Below are 25597 nucleotides of genomic sequence, written 5' to 3' on the forward strand. Positions count from 1 at the left end.
TTATATGATAAAAGTACTGCATGGGTAAGCAACCACTTTTAAGTCTTTCAGTTCCTGCATCGTCACGTTAGAGTCAACAATTCTGCTCGTGCTTCAGATTGAGATCTTTTTTTTCGTTTTAAGAAGTTCTATAGAAACTTTTTGTTATTTATTATAGATTAGTAGTGATGTTTTCTTGTGAGTTATTCAAGGGGTTTCTTTCTGTATGGTAATGGTCCTCATTCTCTTTTTGTTCATGTGCTGGGTGAAAAGTGTGATTTCAATAACTTGTGAGGAATGTACCTCCCTCTCATTTCCTCATTAAACATTATCTTCAGTTACTATTTATCCTTGTTAAAGATTCAGGTTAAGAAAGTTTTGAGTAAGGGAAAATGCAAGAGAAGGAAAAGTTAGCTGATTACTGTGGGAGTGAGGTTGCTGATGCCACGCCACTTATTACCAAGCTTGGGGGTATTCATAGTAGCAAGTTTCATTGGCTCTCTACTAATTTTGCTATGTTTGAGCAATCTCAAGGAGCCAGGGAGCCTTCGGGAAAAGGTGGTGATCCGAGTCTAACCTTCCTTATTTTGAATCCAAGGCTAATGTCTCAAGTTATGCCTATCCAATCTGTTGTACTGGTCAATAAGGGTTCTCTAGGTTGATGAGATGTCCTTGGGCCTTGCTCACTCAAACTACCTCAGGTACTTCTATTGCAAAACTTTCATTTCTGTGATACTGTCGGCTCTATATGTCCAGCAGATTCAGAAATAGAAGACTGGAGTGGCTGGCTGTTTAGATTCGAATATTTCTATCCGCTGAAGTAAATGTTCACAAGCAACATTTGTAGACGCCTTTCAGCACAAGTGGGACGGACTGGACGTGTACGCCTTCCCCCCCTTCTCCCTGATAAGGCAGGTCCTCAACAGAGTAAGGGCAGCAACCAACCTAAGGATGACTTTGGTAGCGCCTTGGTGGCCGGAGAGAGAATGGTTCGCGGACCTAAGGAACCTCACCGTCCTACCTCCTTGGTCTCTACCCGACAGGTCAGACCTATTAAAACAGCCACACTTTCAGCGGTTTCACAGAAACCCGCAAGCCCTTCGTCTTCACGCCTGGAGATTATCCAGCGGCTCCTGAAGAAGCAAGGGTACTCCGGCAAGACAGCCAGGAGGATGTCGCTATACCTGAGGAAATCATTCACAGCCGTCTACCAGTCTAAGTGGGCGGTATTCGTGAAGTGGTGCAGGGACAAGAAGATAGAGCCCTTGGAAGCGTCAGTGCCCGTGATAGCCGACTTCATGGTTTATCTCAGGGACAAGTAGACATGTCAGTTCCGGTGATCAAGGGAGTTCGGGCAGCTCTGGGTCAAGTCTTTCTTCTCAAGGGCATAGATCTCGGCTCCTCCAGGCATATCTCCATGCTTATCAGAACGTTCGAACAATCATTCCCCCCTTCCGCCCCTAGAATCCCGAGTTGGGACTTAGCGCGAGTCCTAGATATGTTACGGAAACCACCATTCGAGCCCTTAAAGGACATTGATGACAAGAATCTCACGCTCAAGGCGGTCTTCTTTCTAGCATTAGCCTCGGCTAAGAGGGTGGGCGAGCTACACGGACTGTCATTCGAGGTGGCACACACTAGGGGATGGAAGGAAGTAACCTTTAAGTTTGTCACATCCTTCGTCGCCAAGACTCAGAACCCCTCGGTGTGGGATCCAAGGTTTGAGAGCTTTTCGATTCCGGCAATCCCGAATAAAGGAAACCCGGAGGACCTAAAATTATGCCCGGTCAGGATTATTAGGAAATACCTTAAGAGAACGGCAAACCTCCGCCTGTCTATCAAGAATCTCTTCGTCTCATGGGGAAAAATAAAGAAAAACATATCCAAAAATACGGTTTCGTTCTGGCTCAGGAAAGTGATCACGCAAGCCTACTTAAAACAAGGTCTTCCTACACCGGGGAAACCCAGAGCTCACGATGTTCGGGGCATTAGCACCTCTCTAACGTTCGAAAAGAACATGTCAGTAGCGCAGGTTCTTCGAGCGGGAACTTGGTCCAACCAGTCGACCTTCACCGCACATTATCTCAAGGACTGTACGAGAAAGTCCCTAGACGGGTTTTCTATCGGGCCGGTCATCTCAGCCCTGCACTCGGTTTGACGGCTCAAGCCCCAGGCTCAATCGCGAAACATAAAGTATCTAGACACAAGGAGCCGAGTTCTATTTCCCCCCCCCTTTTCTAACTTTCTCGTACCGTCAGTCGTCAGCAAGAAATATCGCTCATTACACAAGACGAAAATTCGCCATATCAAGCACAACGAAGATATTGCAGAAGGGTAAGTGTTATATCACACTTAATGAGTCTTTTACGTAGTTTTCCCTACTGTCCATCAGGGTCAGGGCTTAAGGGCACTCCCCCCTCCTAAGGTGTAAGTCTCCTAGAAAGTGTTTCGAGGTAAGTCTGTGTCGGAACAAATCACAAATTTTAAGTAATTTGTATTTTTCCTAACAATACTTACCGAAGAAACACTTTCGGTTTAGGGCCCCCCCAACCGTCCCCGCAGTGCCCCACTGACCTCGTGGTATTGTTCATTACATAAAACTTACTGGCGATAGCTTCTCAAAGACGCGCGACCTTCTCGGGCAATGCCCCCAGGTCATGTTATTTCCTGTTATTCAGGACAGTATAGAACATGGAAGTAGGGGGAAACTACGTAAAAAAAAAAAAATCTGGTCGTCGGAGAGGAGTTACCAGTAATCTCCTAGAAAGTGTTTCTTCGGTAAGTATTGTTAGGAAAAATACAAATTACTTAAAATTTGTGATTTTGTATACATTTATCAATGTGGCATATTGTATGGTTCCTGTGGAACCAGAATCACATTTATTAGATTCTTAGGAGCTTAGCATGGTAAGAGTTTTTGTGATTTGCCATGATCACCAAAGGTGTATTAGTCAGGACTACCCATGCTAGTTGGTTTGCTGGGAGTAATCAGACTAAAGTCTCCCGCCATCACTAATCTGCGGTGGCCAGCGTGGTGAGGAAAACTGACCTAACCCCAGACATGAATTAGGTTATGTCTGTGTCCATTGTCCTGCAGTGGACTAGAAATGGCTGCATTTGTTGTTGTCTAGAATTTGAAGGGATTGTATGATTGATTTTTAAGATATGCTGTATGTTTATGAAATAAAATGAGGATTGAAGACATAAATAGCTCTGGGGGAAGCCAAAAGATTTCTTTTGTCACTGAAAGACTGGACAAACAAATTCCTCTTTTTCCATGTACAGTATTTCATAATCAGTTTTAGTTGATGGCCATAAGTAGAAAGTTTACATGTATTTATCGTGTACTCTGAAGATGCCTAATTATTTTACTAATTTTAGTTACCTATTTTGAAGAAAGCCTAGATGGTTTGATTCTTATAAAAGTGGTATTTTTGTAGTTATTATTATTCCTTACTTATAATAACACTTGTTTTCATGTATTATTTTCCCAATTAAACTGTGATATTTATCATGATGTTTTTCTTTTAACAAATATTACCTTTGAATTGTTTTTTATTGAAAGTAAATTGTCCTGTTTTCCATTTATAGAACGTATTTGTTTGGAACATCCACATCACAGCCTCCCAGTTGTTATGGCATTGGCAAATGCCCATGCGGATGAGGAAATTTTGAAAGATTCCCGGAGCAGCAGTGGTCGTAAAAAATTACAAGTCCAAGGGATTGAAGAGGTAGCTATTCTATAATCTTTATTATTATTTATGATTATTATTGTTGTTGTTGTTGTTGTTGTTGTTATTAGCTAAGCTACAACTCTAGTTTCAAAAGCAAGATGCTATAAACCCAAGGGCTCCAACAGGGAAAAATAGCCCTGTGAGGAAAGGAAATAAATACTGTAAACAATGTGAAAAGTAATGAATAAAGAATATTAAATACAGTATCTTGAAATCAGTAATGTTCAAATATGGTTGTCATATATAAGCTATGAAGTAGGACTCGTGTCAGCCTATTCAATATAAAAATATTCACTGCCAGTTTGAACTTTGGAGTTTCATAAATTATTTGTCTGTAAATATCATAGTTGAAATATTTTGCTTGAAGTATTTGGAAAAGGTTTTCAAGTTTAGGCAGTAATAGTAATGTTACAATTCTTTTCTTTGTGTGAAAACCAGGTGGTTAAAGAATATGTTCCTTTTTATATTTTACCAGAAATTGAAATTGAAAGCTAGGTAAATTCTGTAGTATTTATTATAAAATTTCAGTAGTTATAATTTATATGTTAAAAGCAGATGGGTAGCATCAGTATAGAAATCCATAAGTAAATCTATACACTAAGATGATGTTATTCTTTGTAATCAAAGGAATAAGGAAAAATAATTCCTAGAAGGATACAAGGTAACCTTAGTTTTTAGATAATGGCTGTCAGAGATTAAACAAGTATGAGGATGAAGGTACAATATGTGTGAATTAAATTATTCAAAAAGTGATTTATTTTTACAATTTTCATCATATGATGAAAAACCTTTTCTCTCTTGATATTTTAAAATATTTTTCTTCAGGATCTTCTCTGATTATTGCTAGTTACATTACAACCCTAGTTGGAAAAGCAGGATGCAACAAGCCCTTGGGCTACAACGTGGAAAATAGCCCAGTGTGGAAAAGAAATAAGGAAATAAATACTATATGATAAGTAATGAATAAAAAATAGAAATTATTTTAAGATTAGTAACAACATTAAAATAGATCTGTCATAGATAAACTACTGCATGAGGAGAGACTTATGCCACACAATCTTTTAAACGAGAGATATTGATGCTCTCCATTGGAATAGAAACTGTGTCAAACATGTACAGTAGTTATATTAGGGCATTCAGTGTAAACAACAGAATAGACAGAAGGGCTCTGTTTTTAATGATCATTATTAATGTATTGATATTATTACCAGCCAAACTACAAATCTAGCGAGAAGATCAAGATTCTACAATCCTAAGGGCTCCAACGACCAACGGGGAAAGCAGCCCAATGCAGAGAGTAAATAGAGAAATGGGGAATAGATTATGCAGTAAGAGAAATAAAAAAAAACTATGAAATATATTACGATCAGGTTGAAATAGATCAGTCACATATAAATTATGAAATGAGACTTATGAAAACCTTGTAAACAGAAAAACATTTGCAACAAATTTGAACTTCTGAAGTTCCACTAATTCAACCACCAGACTAGGAAGATCATTCCACAATCTGGTCACACCTGAAACCTAACTTCTATGATACTGCATAGAATCAAGCTCTATGCTGAAGAAGGCAAGACTGATGAGATTAAGTGCATACCTAATACTAAGTACAGGATAGTACTGTGGGAAGATTTCAAAGCAAAGTATGGCCAGAATTTGAAAAATCTTATGCAATATGCACAATGAACTTAGTGAACTAGAATGACAGGTTATTATCCAGATCAGCATTAATGAATTTATTAGACCACCACTTGTGTTCTAACAAATTGAGATGAGATTCAGCAGCTGGATACAAGACAAGAGAACAGTTCTAAAAACATGGTAAAATGAAAGAATTGAAATTTTTTTTGGGATAGTTTGGTCACCAGAAATCTTGAAAAGACACTTGATATGCTAATCTTATGTACAGTTGAAAAAAAGATAGACTGGGTGTATTTCTCAAGAGTAAATTTACTATTAGGATATACATATAGAATTTTAAATGAATTTTATATAGCTAGAAATGTTCTCAAGGCAAAGATCAGGATGTCGAGAAGCCATTGTCCTTGATATTCTTACATTCATACATTGAGTTTTATTGGGATTTGAATACCAAAAAGTACACAATTTGACCAAAAACAAACTCGTTAAACAAACGAGTTGATCCTTTATGAGGATCATCTGGTGTGTTTGGGTTATGACAATGTTATAATGCTCAGATCCTCTCATCTCACACACTAAGCTTAGTTCACTAGACAATTGGTATCATGTATAGTGCGCCTATTGAAGAATTTTCACCTTTGCCCAAGTCGTCCACTAATGGCATCACCAATAGACACACTGAGAGATAATTGTGTTATAATTTTGCCATTGCTGTAAATGTAAAGGAAAAGTGATAGCTGAGGTATTACTGGAACTAATTTTGTAGAAAAACTATAAATCCTATTAAGTTTTTAATTGTCTTATAATTACATTCTTTTGATATTTATGAACTTTTTTTACAGGGGCGAGTTCAGGCTGCAAAGCTTCTTGTAAATAAATTGAAGAAAACAGAACTTGGTAGTCACGTGGCAGAACTTGAGAGAATTTCTTTGGCTTACCTAGCATTAGCAAACTGGTCTGATGGAATAGATAAACATAACGCTGGAGATAAGGTATGATATATGTGACTGTACAGTTCACTCACCTTATCTGCAGTTTCACTTAAATGCTGCCAACCATATTGGAACCCTAGTAAAATATTTACAGATTATATACAAAAATTTAATTATGTACAGCAAAAGAAAATTAAGTTATTATATTAAGAAACTTTCAAAGAGAACTACTTTTATAGGTAAGGAAAATATTCTCCAGATCATTTACTTAAATAGAAATGTTAGTGAGTAGAGTTAAACATATCTGATGTTTTTTATTATATTTTATTTTTATTACAAGAATAAAAGGGAGAGGTGAAGTGATATTTGGTGAAATTTCTTGTTGAGTGTCTGGGATTGAAAGGGGAAGAGCAAGAGGTGTGGCTTTATTGCTGACTGAATGGATGACAAGTAAAGTAGTGGAATGGAAGGGGATATCATCTAGGTTAATGTGGGTAAGGGTTAGGTTGGGTAGTGAATGTTGGGCTTTTGTCAGTGCGTATGGGCCAGGTTGGGAGAAAAGTGCAGAAGAGCAAAATGAGATCTGGAATGAATTAACTAGATGTGTATAAGGAATAATGTAGTTGTCACGGGTGACTTAAATGCTAGAGTGGGCGCTGGAGAGGTAGAAGATGTCATTGAGAAGTAGGGCATACCAGGTGAAAATGAGAGTGGTGAGAGACTGGTAAATATGTGTGTTGAGCAAGAGATGGTGATAAGTTCTAGCTTTTTCAATATTAATCTTACCCGGTGATCATGTAGCTGCAGCTCTGCTGCCCGACAGAAAAAACCTAAGGGCGGGATACGCCAGCGATCGCTATACAGGTGGGGGTGTACAACAACAGCGCCATCTGTCGAGTAGGTACTCCAGTACTTCTTGTCAACAAAGAACCAATTTTCTCTCTGTCGTGCCACCGGCAAGACCTACTTGATACGCTGTTGTTTCTGGAGTTGATTTCACACTTTTTGGTGATGTATTCTCTCTAGATATTAGCTTTCGCTGTACAGGAGTTATTATCATTACCTTATCAAGCTTTATTGATTAGATTTTGGATTATTTGTTGACGACTTGGATAGATTTTGGATTCCCCTTTGACTAATTCAAGATGTCTGACCCTACTCAAGTCCCCAAGTACAGGCAGTGTAGCGCTAGGGACTGTTCTAGGCGTCTTCCGAAGGCCTCTATAGATCCTCACACCGTTTGTTCCAATTGTAGGGGTAAAGCCTGTCAATTGGAAGATCGATGTGAGGAATGCGCTGGGCTTTCGGAATTCGATTTAAATGAATTCCTTAAGAATGCACGTAGGCTAGAGAAGGATAGGATCAGGAGGAGTTCGTCTCGCTCTTTTGATTTTTCCTCTCCCCATGCCCCACAACCTATTCCTTCCCCTGTAGTGGTGACACCCGACCCTTCTACAAGCTCTCATCAACCCTCGATGGCGGACATGATGCGTGCCATTCAGGCTCTTGGTGACCGAGTCGAGTCATTAGCGAATGACCGCAATCAACTCTTGGCCGATGTCAAAGAGTTGAAGGAGAAAAGTGCAGTGGGAAGTGTAGTGAGTGCAAGTGCTGTGAAAAGTGTCAGTGTCAGTGTTACGCATGAGGGTGCATCTGTTCGTGCCAGTCGTCCTCCCAGTCCGGGACCTCTTGCAAGCTCCCAAGCCCAGGGGAGAAGCAATGTCGAAGGACCAAAGGGTTCGACAGGCCTTGATCAGCGTACAGATGTACCCTCAGTGGTTGCGGACGTATCTTGCAGAGATCGTCCCACCCACAAACAGACGAGTGAGCCCATTCATTCCTCGTCTGTGGAAGAAGTTTCTCGTCAGAAACGCTGGACTAAGGTCTCACGACCTCTCAAGCGCAAGGTCCCTTCCGAGCGAGTCCAACGGCCCAGGTGTAGCCACTGGGTCAGTTCGGACTCGCCGCAGTCTTCCGAAGACTGCACACCTCCCAAGAGAGGTAGAGTGGTTCCGCAGCAGGCAATCACTCCGTCTGTTGCCGCACCAACCACTGTAGACCCTAAGTGGTCTATGCTGCAGTCTATGCAGACTCAGCTAGCTTCCTTCATGCAGGAGTATCGTGCTGAGAAGGTTGACGCTGCACCCGTTAACCTACAACCTGCCACGGTTGTGCGCTCAGCAGACACTGCGGCTGCCTGCTCCCACACTCCGGCTGTGAGAGCTCCACCACCGATGCGCAGTCGACCCTGCCAGACGCATGTTGACGTTAGCCGACGTGCAGCACCCTCCGTTGACATACGTGAGCTACCGCATCAGCAGTGGGAAGGTGCTGTCAAGCTGCCGTGTTTTGACGCAATGCGGCAGTCTCCACAACCCACGGCAGTCCCCACCACGCACCACCACTCCGCTTTTGTTGTTGCCAGCTCTCAGACTGACCAGCAGCGGCATGATGTTGGATCCAGTGCAGCTACGCATGCACCCGTGCTGCCGGATCCAGCCGTTCAGCTTTCTTCTCCTCCTTTGCCGCTTCCTCCTCAGCATTCGGATGAAGGAATTTCTGATGACGACGAAGCTGCGCATTTGGACGATCAACACTCCGACATAGAGGAACCCAAGACTTCGCCTCCCTCCTTAGACTTTAGGAAAGTCCTTGCCCTGTTTAAGGAGTTGTATCCGGACCAGTTTGTGTCTGCAGCCCCAAGCTCACCTCCCTCTGAGTTCGCTTTAGGCATGCAGTCAGCAGCTCCTGCCTTTACGAAACTCGTACTCGCGCGCTCATCCAAGAGAGCCTTAAGAGTACTGGGAGAGTGGTTGCAGGCCAAGAAGCAACTTGGGAAGACATCCTTCATCTTTCCACCGACCAAGCTTGCTTCCAAATCTAGCGTCTGGTATGCCACGGGAGAAGATCTCGGCTTGGGAGTTCCTGCCTCTGCCCAGGGCGACTTCTCAAGTCTGGTAGACTCTCCCCGCAGACTGGCTATGAGACGCTCCAAGATTTGCTGGACCTTTTCGGATATGGACCATCTTTTAAAGGGAGTTTTCCGAGCGTTTGAGATCTTCAACTTTCTGGACTGGTGTTTGGGAGCGTTGAGCAGAAAGACCTCCCCTTCGGATAAGGACTCTGCCATGCTCATCATGTCATGCATGGACAAAGCCATTCGGGATGGGTCTGGCGAGCTTGCGGCTTCGTTTGTGTCGGGAGTTCTCAAGAAGCGAGATCACCTTTGCTCCTTCTTGTCGGCGGGGATCACACCATGTCAGAGGTCAGAGCTGATGTTTGCTCCGCTTTCCAAGTGTCTCTTTCCTGAGGAGCTGATCAAGGGGATTGCCGCCTCGTTGATCCAGAAGGATACCCATGACCTGGTGGCGTCATCCGCACGTAAAGTCACAGCTTTACCTTCCGTGCCTAGACCTAGGATGGACACACCAGCGTCTAGGTTCATTCCGCCCTTTCGTGGCAGAATCTCCAGCAGAGGAGGTACCCGTGCCGATAGTCAACGTGGCAAAAAGAAGAAGGGTTCCAAGTCCTCAAAAGGCAGAGTCTGACTGCCATCTTCTCCAGACAGCAGTGGGAGCCAGGCTCAAGAACTACTGGCAGGCCTGTGAAGTTGCTCAGAGAGGGGTACAGGATTCCATTCTTGCGCAAGCCCCCTCTAGCAACAACTCCCATCGACCTCTCTCCCAGGTACAGAGAGGAGGACAAGAGGCTAGCTTTACAGCAAGAGGTGTCTCTCTTGCTACAAAAGGGAGCGGTAGTCATAGTCCGGGACCATCAATCCCCGGGCTTCTACAACCGTCTCTTCTTAGTAGCGAAGAAGACAGGAGGGTGGAGACCGGTGCTAGACGTCAGTGCTCTAAATGTCTTTGTCACCAAGCAGACGTTCACCATGGAGACGACGAAGTCGGTGCTAGCATCGGTCAGGAAGGAAGACTGGATGGTCTCGTTAAACCTAAAGGACGCGTACTTTCACGTCCCCATCCATCCAGATTCCCAACCTTTCCTAAGGTTCGTCTTTGGGAAGGTGGTTTACCAGTTCCAAGCCCTGTGCTTTGGCCTAAGCACGGCACCTCTAGTGTTTACCAAACTGATGAGGAATATTGCCAAATTCCTACATTTAGCAGACATCAGAGCCTCCCTCTATTTGGACGACTGGCTTTTAAGAGCTGCGTCAAGTCGTTGCTGTCTGGAGAATCTCAAATGGACTATGGATCTGACCAAGGAATTGGGTCTCCTGGTCAATATAGAAAAGTCCCAACTCGTTCCATCCCAAACTATAGTCTATCTAGGTATGGAGATTCGGAGTCAAGCTTTTCGGGCTTTTCCGTCGGCCCCCAGAATCAGTCAAGCCCAAGAATGCATCCAGAGCATGCTGAAAAGGAACCGATGTTCAGTCAGACAGTGGATGAGTCTAATAGGGACGCTTTCATCGCTGGACCAGTTCATCGCGTTAGGGAGACTCCACCTCCGACCCCTTCAGTATCACCTACCTGCTCACTGGAGAAAGGACATGACGCTAGAAGCGGTCTCAGTTCCTATATCCGAAGAGATGAAGTCTGCACTGACTTGGTGGAAGAACAGCATTCTTCTCAAGGAAGGTCTACCACTGGCTGTTCAGACCCCCGACCACCTTCTCTTCTCGGACGCATCGGACACGGGCTGGGGTGCGACACTGGACGGTCGGGAATGCTCGGGCACGTGGAATCCGGATCAAAGAGCACTACACATCAACTGCAAGGAGCTACTGGCAGTTCATCTGGCCTTGAGACGCTTCAAGTCCCTCCTTCTAGGCAAGGTGGTGGAGGTGAACTCCGACAACACTACAGCCTTGGCGTACATCTCCAAGCAAGGAGGGACTCATTCGAGGACGTTGTTCGAGATCGCAAGGGACCTCCTCACCTGGTCAAGAGATCGAAAGATATCGCTTGTAACGAGGTTCATTCAAGGCGACATGAATGTCATGGCAGACCGCCTCAGCCGGAAGGGTCAGATCATCCCTACAGAATGGACCCTTCACAAGAATGTTTGCAACAGACTATGGGCCCTGTGGGGTCAGCCCACCATAGACCTGTTCGCTACCTCGATGACCAAGAGGCTCCCGAATTATTGCTCACCGATCCCGGACCCAGCAGCAGTTCACGTAGATGCCTTTCTTCTGGATTGGTCCCATCTAGACCTTTATGCGTTCCCCCCGTTCAAGATTGTCAACAAGGTACTGCAGAAGTTCGCCTCTCACGAAGGGACAAGGTTGACGTTGGTTGCTCCCCTCTGGCCCGCGAGAGAATGGTTCACCGAGGTACTGCAATGGCTAGTAGACATTCCCAGGACTCTTCCTCTAAGAGTGGACCTTCTGCGTCAGCCGCACGTAAAGAAGGTACACCCAAGCCTCCACACTCTTCGTCTGACTGCCTTCAGACTATCGAAAGACTCTCAAGAGCTAGAGGCTTTTCGAAGGAGGCAGCCAGAGCGATTGCCAGAGCAAGGAGGACATCCACTCTCAAGGTCTACCAGTCAAAATGGGAAGTCTTCCGAAGCTGGTGCAAGGCGAATTCAGTATCCTCAACCAGTACCTCTGTAACGCAGATAGCTGACTTCCTTTTAAACCTAAGGAAGGTAAGATCCCTATCAGCTCCTACGATCAAAGGTTACAGAAGCATGTTGGCAGCAGTCTTCCGCCACAGAGGCTTAGATCTTTCCAACAACAAAGATCTACAGGACCTCCTTAAGTCTTTTGAGACATCAAAGGAGCGTCGGTTAGCCACACCAGGTTGGAACTTAGACGTGGTTTTAAGGTTCCTGATGTCAGCAAGGTTCGAACCGCTTCAATCAGCCTCTTTTAAAGATCTCACTTTGAAGACTCTTTTCCTTGTTTGCTTAGCAACAGCTAAAAGAGTCAGTGAGATACACGCCTTCAGCAGGAACATAGGATTTACATCTGAAACGGCTACATGTTCCTTACAGCTTGGTTTTTTAGCTAAAAACGAACTCCCTTCTCGTCCTTGGCCCAAATCGTTCGAAATTCCAAGTCTGTCCAGTTTGGTTGGAAACGAACAAGAGAGAGTACTTTGCCCAGTAAGAGCTCTTAAGTACTATTTAAGACGTACGAAGCCATTACGAGGACAATCAGAAGCTTTATGGTGTTCTATTAAGAAACCTTCTTTACCGATGTCGAAGAACGCAGTCTCTTATTACATCAGGCTTTTGATTAGAGAAGCCCATTCTCATCTGAATGAGGAAGACCATGCTTTGCTGAAGGTAAGGACACATGAAGTTAGAGCTGTCGCTACTTCAGTGGCCTTCAAACAGAACCGATCTCTGCAGAGTGTAATGGATGCAACCTATTGGAGAAGCAAGTCAGTGTTCGCATCATTTTACCTTAAAGATGTCCAGTCTCTTTACGAGAACTGCTACACCCTGGGACCATTCGTAGCAGCGAGTGCAGTAGTAGGTGAGGGCTCAACCACTACATTCCCATAATCCCATAACCTTTTTTAATCTTTCTCTTGAAATGCTTTTTATTGTTGTTTTTGGGTTGTACGGAAGGCTAAGAAGCCTTTCGCATCCTGGTTGATTTGGCGGGTGGTCAAATTCTTTCTTGAGAAGCGCCTAGATTAGAGGTTGTGATGAGGTCCTTTAGTATGGGTTGCAGCCCTTCATACTTCAGCACCTAGGAGTCGCTCAGCATCCTAAGAGGATCGCGAGGCTCAGTAAGGAAGACGTACTTAAAAAGGCAGAGTAATGGTTCAAGTCGACTTCCTTACCAGGTACTTATAAATTTTATGTCTGTTATTTTGAATAACTGCTAAAATGAAATACGGGATACTTAGCTTCTAATGTTAACATGTATGCTGGTCTCCACCCACCCCCCTGGGTGTGAATCTGCTACATGATCACCGGGTAAGATTAATATTGAAAAATGTTATTTTCCTTAGTAAAATAAATTTTTGAATATACTTACCCGGTGATCATGAATTAAAGGACCCTCCCTTCCTCCCCATAGAGACCCAGTGGACCGAGGAGAAAATTGGTTCTTTGTTGACAAGAAGTACTGGAGTACCTACTCGACAGATGGCGCTGTTGTTGTACACCCCCACCTGTATAGCGATCGCTGGCGTATCCCGCCCTTAGGTTTTTTCTGTCGGGCAGCAGAGCTGCAGCTACATGATCACCGGGTAAGTATATTCAAAAATTTATTTTACTAAGGAAAATAACATTTTTCAAAAAGAAAGATAAAAACAAGTATACATGGGTAAAAGTGGCAAATGGAAGAGTGGTAGAAAGGGCGTTAATGGATTATGTGTTGATAACTAAAAGAATGTTTGGAAGATTGAAAGACATGCACGTGTTTAGGGATATGGCTAACGGTATGGCTGATCATTTTTTGGTGGAAGAAAAATTAGTAGTAAAAGAGGGGGGAATAGAGTAGGTGGATGTAAAGGGGAACTAGTGAGGGTTGAAGAGCTAATAAAACTGGGGATAAAAAGTAGATATGGTTAACGGTATGGCTAATCATTTTATGGTGGAAGGAAAATTAGTTGTAGTAAAAGAGTGGGGGAATAGAGTAGGTGGATGTAAAAGGGAGCTAGTAAGGGTTGAAGAGCTAATAAAACCGGGGTTATAAAGTAAATATAAAAAAAGGTTGAAAATGGCTTATGACGAAGTGAAAGTAAGAGAAACTGGTAAATTAGCGGAGGAGTGGAAGTTAGTAAAAGAAAATTTTGTTGGGATTGCAAGTGATGTGTGTGGCAAGAAGTTTGTTGGAGGCAGCATGAGGAAGGTCAGTGAATGGTGAAATGAAGGAGTGAAGGTAAAAGTGGAAGAGAAAAAAAGTCCTTTTAAAGAATGACTGCAGAGTAATAGTGTAGAGAAGTATGAAAGATATAGAGAGAAAAATGTGAAAGTTAAGCGCAAGGTAAGTGAGGCAAAGAGGGCAGCTGACTTGTGGTGTGGTCAGGGATTGGGTCATTCATATGAAGAGAATAAGAAGAAGTTTTAGAGTAAGGAAGGCTGGTTCAAGAATTGAAGAGACAGTGAAAGATGGAAATGGAAGGTTGTTAAAAAGAGAGGAGGCAAGGAAAAGATGGGCGGAATATTTTGAAAGTTTACTGAATGTTGAGGATAATAGGGAAGCTGATATAATTGCTGTTGCAAGTGTTGAGGTGCCGGTGATGGGAGATGAGAATGAGAGAGAGATTACAAGAGAGGAAGTGAGGAGAGCACTAGACGAAATGAGAGTAGAAAAAGCATCTGGTATGGATGGTGTGAGAGCTGAGATATTGAAGGATGGTGGTGTGACTGTACTTGAATGGTTGGTGAGAGTGGGGCTTGACAGGGATGTGTGATGTCACTGTGGTTGTTTAACTTGTATGTTGATGGAGTGGTGAGAGAGGTGAATGCTCGAGTGCTTGGACGAGGATTGAAACTGATAGACGAAAATGACCATGAATTAGAGGTAAATCAGTTGTTGTTTGCGGATAATATTGTACTGGTTGCAGACACAGAAGAGAAGCTTGGCCGATTAGTGACAGAATTTGGAAGGGTGTGTGAGAGAAGGAAGTTGAGAGTTAATGTGGGTAAGAGTAAGGTTATGAGATGTACGAGAAGGGAAGGTGGTGTGAGGTTGAATGTCATGTTAAATGGAGAGTTACTTGAGGAGGTGGATCAATTTAAGTACTAAGGGTCTGTTGTTGCAGCAAATGGTGGAGTGGAAGCAGATGTACGTCAGAGAGTGAATGAAGGATGCAAAGTGGTGGGGGCAGTTAAGGGAGTAGTAAAAAATAAAGGGTTGGGCATGAATGTAAAGAGAGTTCTGTATCAGAAAGTGATTGTACCAATTGTGATGTATGGATCGGAGTTGTGGGGAATGAAAGTGATGGAGAAACAGAAATTGAATGTGTTTGAGATGAAGTGTCTAAGGAGTATGGCTGGTGTATCTCGAGTAGATAGGGTTAGGAACGAAGTAGTGAGGGTGAGAATGGGTGTAAATGAGTTAGCAGCTAGAGTGGATATGAATGTGTTGAGGTGGTTTGGCCATGTTGAGAGAATGGAAAATGGCTGTCCATTAAAGATGATGAATGCAAGAGTTGATGGGTGAAGTACAAGAGGAAGGCCAAGGTCTGGGTGGATGGATGGAGTGAAGGATAGATGTGGGAGAGGCAAGAGAGCGTGCTAGAAATAGGAACAAACGGCGAGCGATTGTGACAGTTCCGGTAGGCCCTGTTGCTTCTTCCGGTGCCTTGGATGACCGTGGAGGTAGCAGCAGTAGGGGATTCAGCATTATGAAGCTTCATCTGTGGTGGATAACGGGAGAGGGTGGGCTGTGGCACCCTAGCAGTACCAGCCGAACTCTGTTGAGTCCCTTGTCAGGCTGGGAGGAACGTAAAAAGGAGAAGTCCCCTTATTTGTTTCATTTTTTTTATGTTGGCTACCCTCCAAAATTGGGGGAAGTGCCTTGGTATATGTATGTATTTTTATTACATTTTACTTGTACAAATATTCTGCCCATTATTTATATATATCTCCTCCCACCTTGCCACAATCTTGTTGGTTCAAAGGCAAAGTGAATATGGTACAAATGATAATAAGTGACTCATGGCAGTGAGGAGGCATAAACACCTGGTTGTGTTAATTTGAAATAAAAGAAAAAACTCCAATTTCCACTTTTATTTCATAAAGCTTGCACTAAATGCACATAACATGAATATTAGGTAAATATTTTACTACATTGATGATTCTCTCTCTCTCTCTCTCTCTCTCTCTCTCTCTCTCTCTCTCTCTCTCTCTCTCTCTCTTTATTATTATCATTATTATTATTATTATTATTATTATTATTATTATTATTAATTACAGGTTAAAATTCCTAGTAACCAACCTTTGATGAATATTCGAAACATACAGTATACTAGCGCCCTTACTCGCCCTCTTGTGCTCCAACCTTCTGGCCAGTACAATCCTCCTGTTATAACTTCTTGGGAAAATGTATGCACATTTGTAGGAGGCGTTAATGCTCCTAAACGTATGACTGTTAAGACCTCGGATGGACTCTCTCAGTTTGAATTGTTGAAAGGAAGGGATGACATACGACAGGATGCTGTCATGCAACAGGTCAGTAGCTATTTATGATTTGTTAACCTTGAATCAGTTTTTTTTTCTTTCTAGAAAAGTATGTAATGTAAAGGAGTCTTCATTTGGAATGTGTATTTAACTAATATTTTTAAAAATTTAACACTCAGAATATTAAAATACAGTATTTACATTTCTTGTATAAGAATAAAATTGATTGTGCAAATTGTATTAAAATTCACTTACTATAGTTCATCGTCAAGTTTAGTCAGTCACTATTTAATTACTATTCTTAATAGGTTTATAAATAAGTCTACCATTTAAAATGATAATTTGTATTTAAAGTATAAAAAACGATTTTGAATTTGTGTTTAAATTGATGGTAAAATATGATTACATGCAATCATTTTCTTTTTTTTTCAGGTGTTTGGCATTGTTAATGAATTGTTATCCAAAAACCCTGGAACCAGCGAGAGAGCTCTTTCTATGCGTACTTACAGAGTGGTTCCCCTTTCACAGAAGAGTGGACTTATTCAGTGGTGTAACAATACACAGGTATGTTTTATCTTATGTACTTTAGATTTGGCTGTGAATTGTTTGGAGCAAAATCAGTTGAATTTTTTGTTTACCAGGCAGCTAACCAGTGGGCTAACTTGGCCTCCAAGTTTGCAAAACAAGTGGATTAGAGAAAGGTAGAACCTGAGGAATTCATCCCTTGAAGAACCTTCCCTGTTTTTTATTGAATTAGGTAGAGCTAACGGCTCAAAAAGGAAGAAGGTTAAATCAAAATTCACTTCTCTACCAAACGGTATTGTTCAGGAGGCCACAGACTTCCGCCTCGAACAACCATTCTAGGTCATCTTCCCATTTTAGACAAATTTCTGTAGCAGCTCTTAGACCAGGAGTCGAATAGGAGTGACCTCAGAGCTGCACCATTGACATCGCAGAACCCTACGAATTCTGGTCAGTTATTTCATCAGTGAAAGGCTCAAAGGGAGAGATAAGTAATGCCCTCGGTCGGCTTAGGGCCGGTAACTCCTCCACTTGGACACCACCAGGGAGAGACGGATAAGGTGGCAATTTCACGGGGTAGAGCAGTGAATAGTGGACGTTCTTTTGTTATATAATACCTATTAGTGAAATTTTGAAGATTGTCAAACATACTTCATCAAATGTTACTCTCGTGATGATACTTTTTTTATTGTATATTTATGTGTACAGTACTATACTAATGTCCACAGCATCAATGATAGTAATCTAAATTAATGTCTACTATATAAACCATTTTTTTTTCACACATGGTCGTCTTGATTCTTTGGCTGCTTTTGTAATTGTTTTCTTTGCTTGAAATCTCAACTATGTTGCCTGCTTTCTTATTCTATTGTTATCTTATTACTGTATTACCTTCAAAGTCAACTATAAATGATACCATGTTTCCACACTTTTGGAATGTTAGCTATTTTTGGATTTTGTAATTTATATTGGATAATGAAAAATATCGCTTTTTACAGGCATTTGGAGAATATCTCATAGGCCGGGATAAGAAGTCGGGTGCTCACAAATTGTATTACCCAAATGATTACAATGCTGCAACATGCAGACAAATGATGATAAATGCAAGGCCTGAGTCACAGGAAGTGAGACATCATGTGTTCCAGGTATGTGTAAGCTGAGGATTATATAATTCCAATGATTATTTTCTTTGGGAATGTTGATAAAAGGGAAATTGAAATTTTTCAGGTTGAAACTTCTGAATAATTTAATCTTGTGGCCAAGAAGATATCCTGATTTTATATCTATTCTAGATTGAAAATGTTATTGTTCTGTAACTGGAATACAAACCACGCTATTTAATAGGGGTATTACTTTTGGCGTAGCTGAAATGACGAGCTATTAAATTTTAACGAGGGTTTACTACCCACACCACTAGTTAGTGGAGTGCAGGTTGCTAACCCCCCCCCCCCCCCCTCACACACCTGTGCTTGAGCTCTCTTTGTTCTCGGCTCGGATGGTAGTCGGACGTGTCCGCTTTCATCCTCGCCGTCATTTTGCAGCCATTTAATGCTTTTGTCTTTTTATTTTTCTGGTTCTGTTTGTGAAGTTGGCCTCTGCAATTATGCGCACCTGCCCTGGGTTTCCCGACCGCCCCTGTGCAACATTCATGTCGGCGGTCGAGACCGATCCTCACGCCCTTTGTCCTTCTTGTAGGGGCCAACGATGTGATAGCAATAACAGGTGTAGTGAGTGTAGGGAGTGGTCTACCTCCCAGTGGGAGAGGTTTTCTCGACGACGGAAGAAGTCCAAACAGGATATTTCTCCTTCGAATGTTTCTTTGAAGGGAGAAAAACCTAATGCCTCTTCTTCCATTGCCCAAACCCCCTCCAAAGTTCCCACTCGGTCGGTCTCTTTCGAGAGACCGTCGAGTGGTAGCATAGACCGATGTATTATTTACCAAACTCGGGGCTCGAGAGATGACGTATCCCCTAGCGAAGCAGCTCCACTTCTCCCCCCAGGGGAGATGTTACTAACCCCCATTTTTCAGCTTTGGTCCTCCTTGGGGCTTATGGGTTCGGTCTCAAAGGAGGTATTACTTGACTACATCCGATTGGGTGCTGCTGTCAAGCAATCGCCATCACCAACAGAGGTTGATCCTGTGTCTCTTGTCGACGTTGTGGTGTCAGAGGTATCCAATGCGGGATCACCCATCACCTCTGCCTCTTCAAACCCTACAGTAGCTGACGGCTTAGTTTCTCCCATTCCTGTTCAACCGAGGGAGAAACTAAGTCCAACAGTCTGTCCTGCTAGTGTTTCTTCCCCTCGGGGGAGTTCACTTACAGAGACTCCTCTTCGGAGGACTGCAGAAGGTCAGCTCGCTGACCCGACGGGCCCCAGAGGGCGCATTCGTCGCAAGGCTCGCCTTCTTCTTCGCCAGAGAGGCCTTCCTTCACCTGTGGTGAGGAAGCGCCTCTTCAGTTCAACATCTTCAGTGCAGTCCCCCGCAGAGGAGCCTCGACAACAATCACCGATCATTGTTCTTGCATTGGTCCTGGACCTTTCTGCAGATTGTTCGCGATCTCCTTCGGTGGAAGGTCGTCCTTTTAAAGGACACGTCGACCTTCCACCTGACAGACCTGCCGACCTGCCGTCTCCCTTCCTGTATAAACATAGCAAGGTTTCATCTCAGCACGCTAAGGCGCGCCACCCAGATACGCGCTATGCGCCAACAAAACCTGACGAACACACACTAGTAGCTCGTCAGGCCCCGTTAACAAACCCTACCGCTGGGCATCAAGGGCGTATGCGCCAACACACATACGTCCCAACAGGAGCACAGCTCCACTACGCACTATGCATGCATGCACGCACGCACATACGCGTCCACGTTCTCCTGCGCGCCAGGCTTTGCCTGAGCCTAAGCTTACGTGTCCATGCCCAGCTGCGCGCCAACTGTCACCTGCTCGCCAGCGATCTCCTGCGCGCCAGCGCTCTCCCGCCTGCTAGCGCTCACGCCCAGCAGTTAACTCTCCTGCGCACCAACGATCGACTGATCTGGGCGCTACTGGGAAGTCAACTAGACTGACTTCTCCCACACGCCATCGCCCACACGCATCCGCGAGGATACATGCGCGCACTCACCTAGCCTCTCCTACGGATTCACACCCACATTCTGTCGCGCGCCCACGAGCAGCACAGGCTTCAACTGCGCGCCCGCACGCTAGGGGTCTTTCTCCTGCGCGCGCGCGCGCCCTACGACTGGTACAGGCACGCACGAACTCTCACCCTCGCACTCAATGCCTTGATCTTGCACGTCCGCGAATACTCTCCCGTGTGCGCCAACAGTCTCCCGCACTCGCTCCTGTGCGCCATCAGTCTCCCGCACGCCTGCAGTCTCCCGCGCACGATTCCCAGTATTCTCCCTCGCGCGAGCACCATTACTATCCCTCGCGCGAGCGTCAATATCCTCCCGTGCGCGAGACTGCTGAACTAAGCACGGCAAGGTCGCCATCGCCTCATTCCCCTCCCCGCAAGCGCATACCACCGCGCATTGTGGGAGAAGGGAAACATCTAGCAGGGTCCAGGATCCCAAACCCTTTTCAGGCGAACCCACCAATGATAGCTCCTCCCAGGGATCCTTCAATTCCTGTCCCTTCAAGGGGTATGTCTGACAGCGCGTCTGTCAGCCAACAGCCCTGGTTTGTTGCACTGATCAGAGCCGTAACGCAGGCCTTCAAGCCTGTCTTATCTGAATTAGGGCACAGATCTGTGGCTGCTTCTACCCCTTTGAAGAGAAAAAGAGGAGTTCCAGACGCGGTAAGTTCTCCAAGGGCAAAACTGACTCCACGCAAGCCTTCGAGGCAGGTTCCTTTCCTCCAGACTGTCTCTTCTTCCCTTTCGGACAAAGATTTCCCGTCCTCGGGAATCACGCGAGGAGAGACTTTTCCCCCATCGCACCAACGAGGGAAACCTCTCCCCGCGCTGAGATGTCTTCTGAGGCGGGGACTGAAAGGAACATGCCATCCTCGTCAATGTTGGAGTCCTACATCCTTCCCAGGAAGGAATCTAAGGACTAAAACATTGCCGAAGTCCTCTACTAGGACTAAGATGGAGCCAGCTAGCCACTCGGAAAACGTCCGCGACTCTCCCCAAGAAGAGCCTTTGTGGACAGGAGACTTCACTGCAAGTCCTACATCAGGAGGTTTCCAGCAAGACTCAGAACATGCGTTTTGGCAAGTTCTGACTCTAGTGAGGGCTCTCAACGGGTTTTCCGACCCAGAGATCCCTCCTCGAGAGGGCAAGGACATGGTCTTGGACCGTGTCTTTGGTACTCAGAAACCCTCCAAGACCAGTGCAGCACTGCCCTGGTCTCAAGGGGTTAAGAGTACCAGGGACAAGATCTCTCTACAGCTCTCCGAGATGTCCTCCTCCAACCGTTCCAGTGCCACCAACAAGCTCCTCCCACCTCTTGCGTACAGCAGAGGAGGTACTTCTAGATCCTTAAGGAGCCTTGTTTAGCTCTTCCTCTTCACCACTCGGAAGAGCTTACCAGGGGAGTCCCTCTTGAGAGAAACTACAACCGGCAGGTCTCATTCTCGGCAACCAAGATCCTTAACCAGGAGAAAGTTGCGAAGTGTGCTATGCAAGCCACTTCGTGGCTCGATATCTGGTTGGGGACCTTAAGTATCCTGATAGGTTCTGAGGATTTCTCCATGAACGTACTGGGAAAGCTATGGAGACCTTTCTTCTCTCAGGTACTCGCACGATCGAGTTTCTGGCCCATCAAGTCTCGAACTTGTGGGCAAATAACATTCTGAAACGTCGGGATGCAGTAGCTGAGAGATTCCAACAGAAGGTCCCTAGCAATGAGATCAATAGGCTCAGACATTCCTCTCTAGAGGGATCCATCTTGTTTGAGTCTAAGGATGTGGAACATAGTGCTGAGAGGTGGAGGAAGTCTCATTAAGACTTCCTTCTTCATAGGGCTTTAACATCTAAGCCCTATAAGCCTCCAGCACCACAGCAGTCCCGTCCAGTCAAGACCGCTAAAACGACGACAGCAGCGAAGACCGTGGTGTCTAAGCCCTTTCCTGTCAAAGAAAGGAAAGGCAAAAAGTCCTTCAGGGGAGGCAAGAATCCTAGAGGGACCAGCCAAGGCCGCAAATGCTAGGATAAGCAGTCCCCCTGCATGTCCACCAGTGGGGGGATGCCTACAAAGTTGCTCAAACAGGTGGAAGCAACTCGGGGCCGATTCCTGGACAATCTCTGTGATCAGTGTAGGATATCGCATCCCGTTCATAACCTCTCTACCTCCCCTGACGACGAATCCAGTGTCATTGAGCTCCCTTGCCATAGGATAGGCAAGGGGGCAAGCCCTTCGGGCAGAAGTCCAGACCCTGTTGAAGAAGGACGCTCTCCAAGAGGTCCTCGTCGAATCTCCTGGCTTCTTCAGTCGACTCTTTCTTGTAAAGAAGGCGTCTGGAGGCTGAAGACCAGTCATCGACCTCTCAGCTCTGAACAAGTTTGTCAAACAAACTCCGTTCAGCATGGAGACGGCGGACACGGTCAGACTAGCAGTAAGACCGAAAGACTTCATGTGCACACTTGACCTAAAGGACGCGTACTTCCAAATCCCAGTCCATCCGTCTTCAAGTAAGCACTTAAGATTCAGCCTAGACAACATAAAGTACCAGTTCAAGGTACTGTGCTTTGGTCTTTCCACAGCACTACAAGTCTTCACCAGTGTTCACCCTAGTATCATCTTGGGCTCACAGGATTGGCATCTGTCTCCTCCATTATCTGGACGACTGGTTAATCCTAGCAGACTCGGTGTCATCCCTTCTTCAACACTGACAAACTTCTGAGACTTTGCCAAGATTTGGGGATCATAGTAATTCTCGAGAAGTCCTCATTGCTTCCCACTCAAAGACTGGTATACCTAGGCATGATTATAGACACCAATCTCCACATAGCCTTCCCATCAGGCGACAGGAGGGCAAGGCTGAGGAAGGTCGCAAGGCGTTTTCTCAGACGAGAAGAACTTCCAGCCCTATCGTGGGTATGTCTCCTCGGTCACCTTTCATCGCTGGCTCGTCTAGTTCCCAACGGTTGCCTCAGGATGAGATCCCTCCAGTGGTGACTCAAGTCTCGGTGGAATCAAGCTTACGATTCCCCGGACATCCAGATCCCCATGGGACCTGTGGAACTGCCGGATCTCCAGTGGTGGGTGGCAGACGAGAACCTACGAAAAGGAGTGGATCTTCTTGTCCTTCCCCCGGATTGGATGCGGTTTTCGGACGCTTCAAAAAAAAAGGGTGGGGGGGGGGCACATGCTGCACTACACGACCTCAGGCCTCTGGTCAGAGTCAGAAAAGTACCTCCATATAAATCTCCTTGAGATGATGGCCGTCTTTCTGGCCCTTCAACAGTTCCAACAGTACCTGGCAAGTCACTCTGTGGTGGTGATGAGCGACAACACCACAGAAGTGGCCTACATCAACAAAGGAGGAGGTACTTTTTCGCAGCAACCATCCCATCGAGCAGTAGAGATACTGAGATGGGCCGAAGTCCACTCGATACCACTATCGGCACGCTTCATTCCGGGCAAAAGGAATGTGCTCGCCGACAGTCTGAGCAGAGTATCTCAGATAGTGAGTACCTAGTGGTCTCTGGATCATCTAGTAGCCAACAAAGTCTTGACTTTGTGGGTTTCTCCGACTGTGGATCTTTTCGCAACGGCCCTGAACTTCAGAGCGACTTTGTGGGGTTCTCCGACTGTGGATCTTTTCGCAACGGCCCTGAACTTCAGGCTCCCGCTGTACTGTTCCCCAGTCCCAGACCCCAAGGCTCTCTGGCAAGATGCTTTCCAACAACGGTGGGACAACATCAACGTTTACGCTTTCCCCCCTGTTCTGTCTGATGAGGAGGGTACTGAGCAAGACCAGAACATTGGTCAATCTTTCAATGACCCTCATAGCTCCACTATGGCATCACGCGGAATGGTTCCCGGACCTTCTGCAACTCCTAACGGAGCTACCAAGAGAACTCCCTCCACGACACAATCTACTCAAACAACCACGCGCCAACATCTTCCACAAAGCCGTAGGTTCACTACGACTTCATCGCCTGGAGACTATCCAGCATCTCCTCTCTGAGAGAGGATTTTCCCAACAAGTTGCTGTCAGGATGTCTGGACACCTGCGAAAGTCATCAGCAGCAATCTACCAGGCAAAGTGGAAAGTCTTCTGTGGTTGATGTTTTGGAAAGGGTATCTCTCCACTCGATGCCACTATTCCAACAATAGCGGAGTTCCTCGTGTATTTGCAGGAAGAAATGCGCCTTTCAGTCTCAGCAGTGAAAGGCTATCGCTCAGCCTTAAGTCTAGCCTTCAGGCTGAAAGAAATGGACATTTCTTCATCGCTATAACTTTCTACTCACGTAGTTATGAACTTACCTGCCCTCAGTCGGAAGTGAAACATCCCCCATGGAATGTGGTTCGAGTTCTCAGGTCTCTTAAGAGACCTCCCTATGAACCATTACGCCAGGCATCAGATCGCCACCTAACCTGGAAGACGGTATTCCTTCTAGCTTTGGCCTCGGCCAAGCGAGTCAGCGTACTTCATGGTCTCTCGTATGACATTGCCCATTCAAGAGGATGGGGGAAGGTAAGGTTCAGCTTCGTCCCTGAGTTTATTGCTAAAACTCAGAATCCTGGAGTGGCGGATCCTCGATTCGACTCCTTCCAGATTTCTAGTCTCCGTACTGCAACAGATGACCCAGACCATCTCTTACTATGGCCAGTAAGGAGCTTGAGGCTCTACCACAAAAGAATAGCTGCAGCCCATCCTCATGTGCCAGCACTATTCGTCAGCACAGGAGGGACTAAGAGAAATGTCACCAAGAACACCATATCTGCATGGATTCTTAAGGTCATTGACCAGGCGTTGAATCCAGACCCTCCTCCGTCACGTCGCCCTAGAGCACATGATGTCAGGGGCATAGCTACGTCCCTGGCCTTCAAAAGAAATTTTTCAGTGACGCAGGTTCTTCAAGCTGGGGTGTGGAAACGTCAAACAACATTCACATCCCACCACCTGCAAGACGTGACCCACAGGAGATTCGATGCGTTCGCTATCGGCCCTGTGGTGGCTGCACAACAGTTGGTTTAAAACCTCAAGCTCCTTATTGGACAAGTAGCAGAAGATTAAGGGCATTGTTACCCAGTTTTAGTCTGCATGAATGAAAAGGTTTGACTGGCCCTTATTCTTTTCTTCATCATCCCCTCTCTTGGGGAAAGCAGCATCCTGGGTTCTCTGCATAGCTGATCTCAAACAGTTGCAGGTAAACCATGCTCCCCTGTGTTCCTAGCATTAAGATTAATACTGTTACATCCCCATACCCTGACGAGGTGGTATTGGAAAAGTCCTAGTCTACAAGTTTCCATCTAAAGAACTTCAGAACAACTCCCTAGGATGAGTCACACTTCTTCATACCTTCACACACAGCTTGCGTAGGCCGCAGTCCTTGCTTAGCAAAGTTCTAGCGAGGTGCAGGGACTCCTTATTTCTTGGGTGCTTACACACTCAAATAACAAGTCCTTGGGCAAAGCCAAAAACCAGACTGGCTGGGATGTCCACCCTTCCTAATGGGTGAGTCACCCCTATTAAATAGCATGGTTTGTATTTCAGTTATGGAACAAGTGACAAATTCGTAGATAATTTGTATTTTTCCTAACTATACAAACCTTAGCTATTT

The 25597-nt window shown here is 45.1% G+C and overlaps 1 protein-coding gene across 2 annotated transcripts in view; it reads left to right on the top strand.

Annotated features, from left to right (window-relative positions):
* Positions 1-25597, top strand: part of tefu (Serine/threonine-protein kinase tefu) — a 912746-nt gene that overhangs the window by 225134 nt on the left and 662015 nt on the right. The window contains exons 50-54 of one of the 2 annotated variants that reach the window (XM_068385553.1): positions 3571-3710; positions 6197-6346; positions 16136-16390; positions 16772-16903; positions 17860-18006. The exons of the other annotated variant lie outside the window; for it this stretch is intronic. Of the exons in view, the coding sequence (XP_068241654.1) occupies positions 3571-3710; positions 6197-6346; positions 16136-16390; positions 16772-16903; positions 17860-18006 (824 nt within the window). The remainder of the gene's footprint in view (positions 1-3570; positions 3711-6196; positions 6347-16135; positions 16391-16771; positions 16904-17859; positions 18007-25597) is intronic. 2 annotated transcript variants of the gene reach the window in all.

The sequence above is a fragment of the Palaemon carinicauda genome, chromosome 13, assembly GCF_036898095.1.
Source record: "Palaemon carinicauda isolate YSFRI2023 chromosome 13, ASM3689809v2, whole genome shotgun sequence".
Classification (NCBI taxonomy): Eukaryota; Metazoa; Arthropoda; class Malacostraca; order Decapoda; family Palaemonidae; genus Palaemon; species Palaemon carinicauda.